This window comes from Gracilinanus agilis, chromosome 2 (assembly GCF_016433145.1).
Source record: "Gracilinanus agilis isolate LMUSP501 chromosome 2, AgileGrace, whole genome shotgun sequence".
In the NCBI taxonomy this organism is placed as follows: Eukaryota; Metazoa; Chordata; class Mammalia; order Didelphimorphia; family Didelphidae; genus Gracilinanus; species Gracilinanus agilis.
In genome coordinates, this window is record NC_058131.1 from 452,988,388 (window position 1) to 453,001,503 (window position 13,116).

Consider the following 13,116-nt stretch of genomic DNA (forward strand, 5'->3'; position numbering starts at 1 on the left):
AAATTGGAAAAGGAGGGTATGTCCTTCAATTGGGGAATGGCTGAACAAACAGTGGTATATGCGGGAGATGGAATACTATTGTGCCAAAAGGAATAATAAACTGGAGGAGTTCCAGGCGAACTGGAGAGACCTCCGGGAACTGATGCAGAGCGAAAGGAGCAGAGCCAGAAGAACCCTATACACAGAGACTGACATTCTGTGGTAAAATCGAATGTAATGGACCTCTGTACCAGCAGCAATACAATGACCCAGGACAATTCTGAGGGATTTATGGTAAAGATGCTACCCACATTCAGAGGAAGGACTGCAGGAGAGGAAACATATAAGAAAAACAACTGCTTGAACACATGGGTCGGGGTGGACATTATTGAGGGTGTGGACTGGAAAGTATCACACCAATGCAACTACCAACAATCTGGAAATTGGTCTTGATCAAGGACATATGACAAAACTAGTGGGAATGTGCATCGGCCATTGGTGGGGGGAGTGCGGGGGGTGAAGGGGAAAGGAGGAGCATGAATCATGTAACCATGTTAAAAATGAATATTAATAAATGTTAAAAAAAAGATATGTCAAGAGATAGGTGAGAAAGGACAGCATTTCAGACATGGGGATTACCAGTGTAAAGCCAAGAGAAAAGATGGAGTATTATGTGTAATAATCAGCAAATAAGCTAACATTGGACTATGGAATGAATGGAGGGGAGTCAAATGTAAAAGGAAGTAGAAAGATAGGAAAGGTCTCAGTTGTGCAGAATATTCAATGCCAGAAGATTTTATATTTGATCTTAGACATAATAGGGGGTGGGTAGGGATGAAATGGTCAGACCTACATTATAGGAAAATTACTTGGCAGTTGTAGAAGATGGATTGGAGTGGGGAACATAAGTCAGAGATGACAATTAGAAGGCTATTACAATGTCAGATGATGAGCAATTATACTAGGACAATGACTCTCTGAATGGAGAGAAGGGGACATGTATTAGAGATGCCTTAAGGTGGAAAGGACAACCTTTGGAAGGGTGCCTCTATGTTAAGTGATTAGATCCCCATTACACTGACATTTTCTGATTTTTTTGATAACTTGTCTTTTTAGTTATTACCTATCTGGTTGCCTTAATGAAAATGTAATAGGAATGAGCTTTTAGCTGGGTAAATTTCTAACACTTCAAGGATTGAATAAAGTAGAAATCAAAATGGACTAGACCTAAATTATGCTACAAATGTGTTCAACAAATATTGGCTAAATGAACAGATCCTAATCTGTCTCTGAGCACATTTATTTTGGGAGACAATATAGTGGAGTGGATAGACCAGTTAATTAGGTGTTAAATGATCTAGGTTGGAATATTATCTTTGTTACTTACTATCTGTGTGTCCTTGAGCAAGTAAGTCATTTAACCTCCGGGGTCCTTTTTTCTACATTTGTAAATTGAGGAAATTGAACTAGGTGATCTTTAAGGTACTTTGCAACTCTAGTGTGATATAGGTCCATTATTCTTGTGAACACGTTTTTGGAATGAAGCACTGTACTCTTAATCTCAGTTAAGTTCTGGGGTCAACTAATTATACTTTACACGAACCACAAAATGGTGTTTTCTTTAACCCTGAGAGACAGATCATTCAGAGAATTGCTGTGCTTTATACTTCTGATTGTTAGGTTCATGATTTTAAGGAATGTGCACAAAGCCTTATGACATTGACCTATCCAGAGGGGTTATTGATAGCATACAAACCAATTTAATGGATGTACTCTTACAAAAAGGTTATAAGATGTGAGCATTCTCTACCATATTGTAACAACTTGGGTCTACATAGGTAACTGAATCTTAGGATTAGTCTCATCTAGGCAAAAGACTAGATCTAAATGAAGCATCCATATTAGAGGTTCCTGGGATTTTATACCAACAGCTGGTACAGCCAACACCGTATACCTTTTGTAAATGTACAGGTCTTAGATTAAGCAGATAAGACTAAGTATAGAGGTTTACATAATTGTTTTGGAATCAGGATCTAATTTTGGCTATTCAGTCTCCCTAGTTGTCTTTCTCTGCCAATTTTACCTCCTCCATCCTCTCTTCTCCCAAATATAACTGATATAACTGGCTTATATCAATAGTAAACATAAAAACAAATTCATTAGGCACATAATTAAATATATTCAGTTAACATTTTAGATATCAATGCCTGAGGATTTTGCAGGTTTAGTGGTTCTCCCAGGGTTATACAGCCAGTATGTGGCAGAAGCAGAACCAAGGTCTCCCTGACTCTAAAGGGAGGACTTTATCCATACTACACTGGCTCTCTGTAAAGCAAGGGTCAGCAACGTATGGCTCTCGAGCCATAAAGTCATTTTTTTTTCAGGCGTTGAGGGCATCACTATCCTACTCCCACATGGCCAATCCAATGCCAAATCTTATCATTTTAACCATTACATTATCCCTCATATGTATCCCTTTCTTTCTACTCAAGCAAATATATTATAAGTCTTCATCACTTCTCATCTGCACTATTATAATAACTTAAAAAAACAAAACACATTACCTTCCATCTTGGGTTCTAGGACAGAAGATAGTAAGGACCTAGGCCAGTGATGATGAACCTTTTAGAGAACAAGTGCCCAAACTGCAACCCTTACACTGCATGTGATTCCCCCGGCTTACCCAGACAGGGGAAGGAGGAAGTGCTCCCACTGGGGTACTAGGCAGAGGGGCGGGTGATGGAAGAAATATCCTCAGGCACTTGTGGAGAGGGGGAGGGAAGCAGCCCCACTCTGGCACACACACCAAAATGGACCTAGGCAATGGGAGTTAATTGACTTTCCCAGATTCACCTAGCTGGATAGTATTGGAGGTCAGATTTGAACCCCAAATCTCCTGTTTCTAGTCCTGGCTTTCAATCCACTGAGCCACCTAGCTGCCCCTTATAATAACTTTTTAATTTATCTACCTAATTGAAGTCTCTCTCTAATTCAATTTATACCCATTCAGATGTCAAAGTGAATTTTTAAAGCTGCAAATATCATCATGTAACTTTCCTTTTCCTTAATAAACTCCTGTGGCTCCCTATTACTTCAACAATCAAGTCTTCTGTGTGGTATTTAAGACATCATAATTTGGTCCCTTTCTATCTTTTCATTCTTCTCACATTAAATCTTCTCTATCTTTGTTTCAAGACAAGCCAGGCCACTTGCTATTCTTTGTACACAACATTCGTTCTTCTCTTTCTGCCTTTGATTTGGCTATTCTTTGTGACTGGAATGCTTTCTCTCACCACTTCTGATTCTTGACATTCCTGACTTTTTTGAAGATATAGCTCAAGTATCATCATCTTCAGGACTCCTTCCCTCCTCCTGACTCCAGTCACTTAAGTCTTATCCTTTAAGCTTTTCTTCCATCTACTCAATGACTATCATGTTCAAGAGTCTCTTGGCTCCTCGATTAGTATGTTAGTTTCTTGAGAGCAAAGGCTTGAGAGCACAAGGTTTAAACATAATGCCGTGAACATAGAATATAGAAAACTCCAACAGGAGTTTGTTTTTCGATTTACAGATCACAATGATAGTGAAGTGTACTTGTAGGAAAAGGCTGTTCACAGCTTCTAGAAGAATATGTCTGACCAGCAAATACCTCATCTGGGCTCCCAGAGCCTGTTTCTCTCTAAAGAGTGACTTGATTGCTAGGGACAGAATGCTGTGGAGTCTATAGTTAGCTCTTTTCTTAACTTCCAGTGATCCCATCCTTTGAAGCTGCTTCCAGTCTGGAATGGTTGTCTTTCTGGTTCATGCATCTCTGCTTTTTCAATTGTGCTTCAAAGTGATTTTCTAACTGTCCAATATGGTGTCTCTTTCTGGGCAAGTAGTTCTTTTCCTTGACACTATGAATCATAGGGAAAAGGGAAAAAAGAAAGGTGACTGGTTTCTTCCCCTACTGCTGAACGGTTACCAAACATACTCCATGGCTCACCTCTTTAAGCCCTATAATATTGTGGCCAATTTTGTTGCTTGCCCAATGATATTGCTAACTTCTAATGCAGAAAGAAGTGTTCATTTTTTGCAAAAGAATAACTTTAAAACTGAGACTATATCCTATAACAATACCAAGATGGGAAAATGGGGACCAAATCCAAATTTTATTTTACATGGTAGTATTCAGTGCAAGAATGGCTTTGTTCATAGAATAGATACACGCACACATATATCATCATATTAATAAAAAAAAGGTCTTACTGTTTTTACTTAATATCATTCCCAATTACATAAGGATACTTTTATGAATAAAATCTTCCAGAATTGCCTCATAACAAGGCAAAAGTAGCATCATTATATTTGATGAATGAGACCTGAATTTTCCTAGATTTATTCTTATCTTTTTGTTCTCCCTGCATCAATCTTTTTGTTATTTACATAAATGTATAACTTCCCAAGTAATCTTCTAAATTTATATACATATTTTAGTTTCAAGTATCCTCAAATATTTATACTTTATAATAACTAATTTACTATTTGCATAGTACAATATTTTGATTTGGTTAATGATTTTCTCAACAGGTTCATATAGGTTATCTTCCTAACAAACAACTCCTTGGCCTCAGCAAACTTGCCAGGTAAGTTTGAAAATGATGCTTATTAAAGAAATAAATTCATGGGATTTTTGCCTTTTAACTTATGATGAAAAATGGTATCCAGTTGCAGAGAAAGAACTGATTGAATGAAGGCAAATTAGGAACACTTGTAAAAACTTTTTATTTTTCTTGAGTTTTTTTGTGTCTTTTTTTGTTTTTTCTCACAACATGGCTAATGTGGATATGTTTTGCATGATCGTACATGTATAATCTATTGGAAAGTGCTTGCCTTCTCAAGAAGGGAAAGAGAGAATTTGGAACTCAAAATCCTAAAAAAAATGCTGAAATTGGGGCAGCTGGGTAGCTCAGTGGAGTGAGAGTCAGGCCTAGCAACAGGAGGTCCTAGGTTCAAACCCGACCTCAGCCACTTCCCAGCTGTGTGACCCTGGGCAAGTCACTTGACCCCCATTGCCCACCCTTACCAATCTTCCACCTATGAGACAATACACCGAAGTACAAGGGTTTAAAAAAATGCTGAAATTGTTTTTACATGTAATTGAAAATATATAAATTTCTTTTCAAAGGAAAGAAATCTTGCCTTTAATGATAATGATCTAATGAATCATATTGGAATAATACCATTAATGAAATCACATTAAGCTTTTAATTTTAGCTTTTGTTAACATTAATTGTAACATTAATATTAATTAGCATTAATTAAAGTATTTGATTTCATTTTTAATTTTAATTCTTTAGGGTTAAATTTCAATGTATTATAACAAACTTGTTAAAATGAATGAAACAGAATTATTACATCTTTTTAGGCCAAATTCATGAAGTAGAATTATTGTGTGGCTTGGGCCTGATTTCATTAATATAGGATAATCCCACTTGAAGAAACTTCTTTTACCAATACAGGTCAGCATCTTCTGTACAACATATAGACTTAGAGAATTGCTTAGGCACCCAAAGCCATGTAGGCTTGCCCAGTGTCACACACACACCTGTTCAAGGGTAAACTCTTTATCTATTATGCTGCACTACCTCCCATTTTTATGGCTTATTTAAGAAGCATGGTGAAAAAGAGATGTCTTATGATTGATTGCATGATTTCCTCATTTTTCAAATGGAAAATGTATTGGATCACTTGTATGAGGTTATAGCTTAACAATGGCAATTTCAGAATTAGCTAGTTTATTTAGCTATGATCTAGAAGAAAGGAAGTTTCAAAATAAGCATTTATTAAGCCCTTATTATGTACACTGTAGAAATGCCTTACAAATATCACATTTAATTCCCATATTAAACCTGAGTTGTAGGTACCATTTTATTGAGGAAACTGAGGCAGACAGAGTCTAGTCACACAGCTAATAACTGTCTGATGCTGGATTTGAACTCCATTCACCTTGACTCAAATCTCAGTGCTCTAGAAACTGTGCCTCCTAAGGTAGAGCAATACAGCTTTCTATTGAGAATAATAATATTTGTTAATAGTATCAATTCAGGGATTTAGAAGAGGAGTACTGAAGATTAATGGAATTCTTTTATTCGGAATATTTAGGAGATGGGGAGGGGTCTTCTGGTTAATTGGATTTCTGATTAATGAAAGACTAAGCAAAAAGGAAATACTCCTTTTGCTAAAAATCTTTTCAAATTGGATTGGTCCTTTTAAAAAGGTACTGTAATTTAAGTCTACTTCTTCTGAATGGGGAGAAACCATTCTTGACCATTCTCTATGGCTATCTCTATTTGACTTGTGTTTTTTTTTCCCTAAATAAAAGTGGAGGAAAGTGAACCAGGAAGGAAGAATCATTTTGATTCCTTTTTCCACCTTTAACTTTAAACCCCTGTTAAAGTTATGCAGGTTAAGGTAGTTTTTCAATATATTCTATGTATTGGCCTTGAAATGAGATGGTTTAGAATGGCAATCTCTTAGTAAATCAAGACTCTTGGAGACAAAACATCCTAACCTGTCAATGACTTGCAGATGAGTCTGTCTACTTTATGCCTGGGACATTGTAGGCATGGATTGATAAATGCCTATTGACAGAATAAGGATAGTTCATATAGATAAATTTCAGATTCCATAAAACAGAGAATATAATCAATATTCATGGTTTTCTCTTGATTAGTGGAGCATACACTAAAAAGTGATATTGTAGGTGGAGCATCTGTGGGAAAAATTTTCTAGATAGGGAGATCTGGAAACTGCATGTTCCATTAACAGTAAATGTAAACTCTAGGTTAAGAAGGGATAAGCCACTTTGTTATTTAGGAAAGGGAATGGATTTGAAAGAAAAGCTTTTAAAAGATTAAATAAGAAGCTGATCAGCACAAAGGTTTGTATTCTCATTAATAGAAAGTATTTTTAAAAGTAATTAAAAAGTAGTGCTTAGTGTCAAATGAATCGAGTCATTGCTACTTGCAAGTCTGAAGGAAGAATAAAAATGTAAAGAATGTTCAACTAATTTTATTTTTTAAATTTTTATAATTTGCTTATTTATTTAGAATATTTTCCCATGGTTCCATGATTCATGATTTCTCCCACCCCTCTTCTTTCCCCTCCCCCCCTGGAGCTGACAAGCAATGTTCAAAACCTATTATTCATATTTGCAATAGAGTGATCTTATAACGCCAATACCCCAATCATATCCAAACCAAGTGATAGATCCTATGTTTTTCTTCTGCATTTCTACTCCCACAGTTCTTTCTCTGGATGTGGATAGCATTTTTTCTCATTGTTCAACTAATTTAACAGAGAATCAGTGCATTGATAGTGGAAAAGAGTCCTAGCCTAGAACAGAAGCCTAGGGTTAGATGCTGCTGGATTAATAATGTATTTATTTTGTAAAAATTAATGAATATTAGTTACTTTATCTATAAAAGGGAATAAATATATTTGCAATATTGACCTTCAAAGGCTGTAAATTAAGCTTTGTGAATAAACTTTGTAAGCCAGAGAGGGCTAAGTACATGTAAATTTGTAAATAATTTTTTGTTTTCATAAGTATAATTTAATTGCCCTTTGACTGAGAAACTTTTTTTTTATTATTCTTCACTCCCATCTTATTTTTTTGTTTTTTTTCAAAGCAAATATATCTGCATCCTTTAATATTTTGAAATGCTTTTAGTGTAATACTCTTAACCTGGGAACTTGTGAGCTTATTTTAAAAAAGATTTAAATAACAATTTAAATAACTTTTCCTTTGTAATTCTATACATTTTGTTATGCATTTGAAAAAACATTATGATAAGACTTCATCAGCCTGCCAAAGAGATCTCTGACACAAAACAGGTGAAGAATAACTGTTTTAGTTAACATTTTAAAATTGATATCAAGCAATATAAGGAATTCCAAATGAATATCCTTGATATTTCAAATGGTATCTCTCATAGGTTTGAGACTCCAGCTTTCTTTAAAGAATCCTGCTCTGACCACTTTAAAAAAAATTTCAATTAAAAAATAAAAATAAAGATTTTTACAATGTATTCTATAGAATGCCACCATTCTTCCTGTCACTTAGTTGTCTAACTTTGGCATTATCTTGGACTCCTCATTCTCTTTCACTCCACATAATCAATCAGATGCCAACCTTTGAAATTTCTATTGCCTAAATGTCTCTCAGATTGATCTCATTCTTTCTACTCACACAGCCACCACTCTAATTTGATCTCATCACCTAGATTATTGAAAAAATCTCCTAATTGATCTTCCCAAAGTATGACTCTACAGTCCACTCTCAATATATAAAAAAACCACTTGTTGTTTTTAATAAAATACTTTAATAATGCCTTTTATTTCTGTCTCATAATTGTCCTGAACCTGATTGTGACAAAGAAACAAGAAAAAAATCCAACACTAAAACTTTTTTTTACTATGCAATATTTTGTTCTATTAGTCTCCCACCTCTCCACTGTGAAGATATATGAAGAAAGTATTCTCCAGAAATTTCCTTGTTTTGTCCATTTTTCAGAGTTTATCAGAAAAATTCATTATAGAAAAAAGATTATTAAGCTTAAGGATAATCATAAGCACTTATATCAACCTTTCATATAAAGAGATATCAGATGGAGTGCATAATTGGCTCAAATGAATGTTTTAGTTGGTATATTTGAGGATGACCTGCTATTAATTAATAGCCTCTTTATTTTTAATTTGAACCTGGAATTTTAAAATATTATAATCAATTATAATGCTTAGGTTGTACTTTTAAGCTACCTGGGAAGCTTCCAATTTTGGTTAACCACTTAACTTTTATTACCATTTCCTAATTTTTACTCTCAGAAATGTTCTTTAGAAAAAAGTAAAATAAGCAAATAAACTTGAGCCTAATGAATCAAATAAATAAGGTTTTTTATAGTTTTAATTTATTTAACACATGTAGTCTACTCATGATTACAGTCAGTTCTTAAGTTCTGAGGATGACATTTTCCTACAGTACCAAGTGTTCAGTGATCAGTGTCATAGTTTTACCATACAGAGATCTTTTTATTTTATGACATCAGATTTTCATCCAACTTTATGAGGCTCATCAAAATGAATCTTTACTTTCTAGGATTGTGGAAATCTACAGTAGGAGATTACAAGGTAAAGTGTTCACATCTTTCTTTCTTTATTTGAGTTATTAACTAATTGCCTAAATTAAATTATGTTTAGGCTTTCTAAGTTTCACATCACAGATTTTAATTAATGACATCTGAGAAAGATACTAAAAAGCTGGGTTTTTTTCAGTAACATTGTTGTTCTATAGATAATAGGTTTTGTGTTATGAATGAAATAGGTTTGTGTTATGAAAATTTTTTCAGGTTTAGTGCATGTTTGGCAAGACTATTGGGGCAATTATATTTGAGCCCTCAAGTAAAGACTTTTCTTGTTGCTTGTGGCACAAATTCCTACAATATCTATAAATAAACATACCATATAGACATATGTATAAATGTCCATTTGTATGTACATATATGCATAACTTTCAATTTATTGGAATTCTAGTGTTTCCAAGTATATATATAATGTATGAATGCATATGTACATATATAACATATTCCTTTGTAAATGTCTATGCTAGATACATTTATATTATGTAAAATATATCAGTATCTTTATATAATATGTGCATAAATAATATACATCTGTGTATATATTTAGAAACTCCCTTGGCTTATTGGTGAATAGGAAGAAAAGTAGACTACTTCAATTGTTTGGTCAACTTTATTTATATAAGTGACAGTGTTAAGTGGGTAATTTAATGAAATGCTTTATGACAAAGATTATATTATTAAATACAGAGTAGATTCTAAACTCCTTGAAGGCAGGGATTATTTTGCTTTCATTATCTATCTCTAGCATCTAGCACAGTGCTTTGATTATTATAAGTGTGCTTAACAAATATTTGTTGAATTATTATCAGTTCCTTAAGTATATAATTCAATATGTTTTGGGACTTTAGATCCTTTCTAAGAGTCACTTCTCAAATTCATTTTTTTTCTTCTTACATACTATTCTGAGGAAGTGACACTTGCCAGTTTTCTGTTTTCTGGTCTTGATGGTTACACGGACTTCTTTAAGACAAATATGTTTGAAGTCCAAATCCGTCATGACTAATCTAACCCCATCACCTCTGAACCAGGTACAAAAGAACCTCAGATTATTTCTAAAGCCTCTTAATACTGTATGCATTTCTATTCCAGAATTGGTACTTAGTTCAAATGCTCAAGATCACTCCTGAGAAAGAATATTCACCCAGCATCTTTTGGGGCATAAAGCAGTAATAACCTCATATAACCAGAGGAGCCAAGTTATATGGGAGATGGAATATCAGAACCCAGAATATCATCTTAGTGATGTTGCTACCTCTGGAGCACATTACCTGATCCATACTTACATACATATTTAATAAAACATTTAGTAAGTAGCTAATGATTGATTGCCTGCTCTACCTTAGATTCAGTGGAATCTAAGGAGATTTGATGAGGACTTAAGAGTTTGTGATATGTTTTTACCAGTTTCCTATGACAGTATGACCTGTACCACTGGTACCCCTGGGAAGAATGTCTTCTCTCTAAATAAACCAAAAGATCTTTCCTTTTGGTTTTAAGGACTCTTCAGAAGTTCTAAACCTTTTTCTAAAATTAAATCAGTTTAAAATTAAAAGTACTATATGGACTTTGCATTTTTCCATGGCAAATCTTCAATAAACTTGAGTTAATTTAAGATTTTTAAAATAAATGTTCTAAAGATGAGAAAGGCCAGCATAGATTAATATACCAAAGTTCTTCAGGTAAACCAACATGTGCTTTCAACAGACTTCCAAAACCTTTGTGAATGATTACAATGCTTCTTTATGTTGTATCTCAAACTTACTAAAAAGCTTCTAAAAACAGTTGGATAATAAATAAAATTTAATAGACATCTTTGTGGGTATTTAAGATCAGAAAATTATCTGTAGTACCCAGAACATGTATGAATCATTGTAGCAAGGAATAAAATGTTCGTATCCACCACCTAAATTGAATTCCCTGTCACGTTTACAGTTCAAGAGCGTCTTACAAAACAAATTGCAGTAGCAGTCACAGAGGCCCTGCGGCCAGCTGGAGTTGGAGTGGTTATTGAAGCAACGTAAGTTAATATCTGTTCTTTTGTGATGTCATAGTATGCTAAAAGATTGTTGCCTTGGCTACAACGGTATCAGCTTTGTGTTTAATGCTAACTACTAAGCAGCTATTAGATGCTCAACACATATTGATAATATCTTTAATACTTAAAAACATGTAGTCACATCTATGTGCAAAAGGCAAAGAATTAGTTCTTTCATCTTACTAATAATTTTGTATAGGAATAATCCCATTTTTTAAAGATGTGTCTGCAGAAGTATAAAAGCTCTTAAATGTAGCAAGGGAGAATACTTAGTGTTCTCCCAAACAAATGAGTCTAACACTTATTTGTTTAATGGTGTGTATTAACTATGTTACACATTATTTTAAGATATAGAATTAATAAGACCACTACCCTTTTTCTTCTTTTGCTTTCTCTAGCCTCCATTTATATATTTTCCTTACAAGTTAGAGCAGTTAGAATCATGGCACAAGAGTTTAGGATTTAAGTAATATGCTTTCAGAATATCTTATGAGCATATATCCCAATCAGACTTATTCTGAATCTCTCCCATTATACAATTATTTTTCAGCTGTTTCTCTCACTCAGTACTTTGATCTAACCTTTTAAAAGTAGGATGTTAAAGCCTCAAAAACCAAGTCTGAGTTTTTTGATATTATTTTAAAGTAAATGCTGATATGAACTGGAGGACCAAATAAATTATTAGCAGTAAATTCATCTTTGTATAATCATTTGATAATACCAACAAATAATAATGTGCTTTAGATATATTATTTCTGATTATCAGATATTTGAATGATTCATATTAACTATATGCATTAGGTACAATTGCTAGATCATTGCTTTGCCTTCCATTTCTGTCTGTGGCCAAATGTACTTGTGAAAATACACACACACACACACACACACACACACACACACACACAATTAAGTACCATTATCCCCTTAGAATGTATGGTATTACCTGTGTCTCAGAAGTAAAAGTCTAAGGAGCATAGATTTAGAACTGGAAAGGACCATAGAGGCCTTTTAGTTCCATAATCTCCTTCTATAGATGAAGAAACTGAGGTTTACAAAATGTGTCAATATTATTTAAGTTTTTCTTCCTAGCTTATGAAATTGTGGAATAGTCACCACAAATATGCAACTTTTAAAAGTCACTTTTTCAGGCTAAATCTGCATTAGCCTGAAAAGCCTGAAAGTCACTTTTTCAGGCTAAATCTGCGTTAGAGGAAACATGCAAATATGAAAACTCAATAAATATGAAATAATATTGTCTAGTCTTTTGTATTTGGGCACACTCTTTATTTTACCTTTGTTCTACCCTTCTCCATAAACCATTTTTGTATTGTTTTCTAGACACATGTGCATGGTAATGCGAGGGGTACAGAAAATGAATAGCAAAACGGTCACCAGCACAATGTTGGGTGTATTTCGAGAAGATCCAAAGACCCGGGAAGAATTCTTAACACTCATTAAGAACTAAACTGGAGGCATATAAAATACGATCAGAAGATTGTAACTGCTAGTGGCATTGTCTGTTTGTATATTATATTTAAAATGTTACAGTAGTGAGATCTTTCTTGTCATTAACTGTCATTTAAAATTATTTATAGGAAATAAAAATTATTAGAGAAGCCCTGAGGTTTATCTTTGCCACCTTTTTTAGCAGTAATATGGAAATAAGCTGCTGGTTGAGTTTAAAATAGACAAAACTATCATCCAGATACTAGGACTCAGATTAGAATTTATTTTATCAGAATAGCCTGATTATTTATGATGCAATAAATCAGGGAGGGAATATTGACAGAAATGATATTGATCATATTAAGTTAAAATGGTGCCAGTTCTCTAAGTGCTTAAAAAATTTAAATATTGCTATGGTATTGCTGAACTGATGGGCAACTCAGCAATCCTCACTTTACTGTGTTATTTTGATCA

General features: G+C 33.9%; 1 protein-coding gene across 1 annotated transcript in view; it reads left to right on the forward strand.

Moving 5' to 3' along the window:
• Positions 1–12,812, forward strand: part of GCH1 (GTP cyclohydrolase 1) — a 73,449-nt gene extending 60,637 nt beyond the window's left edge. Inside the window, exons 3-6 of the mRNA XM_044664787.1 lie at positions 4,549–4,604; positions 9,119–9,150; positions 11,094–11,178; positions 12,535–12,812. Of these exons, the coding sequence (XP_044520722.1) occupies positions 4,549–4,604; positions 9,119–9,150; positions 11,094–11,178; positions 12,535–12,661 (300 nt within the window). The 3' untranslated portion in view covers positions 12,662–12,812. The remainder of the gene's footprint in view (positions 1–4,548; positions 4,605–9,118; positions 9,151–11,093; positions 11,179–12,534) is intronic.
• Positions 12,813–13,116: the final 304 nt, after the last annotated feature.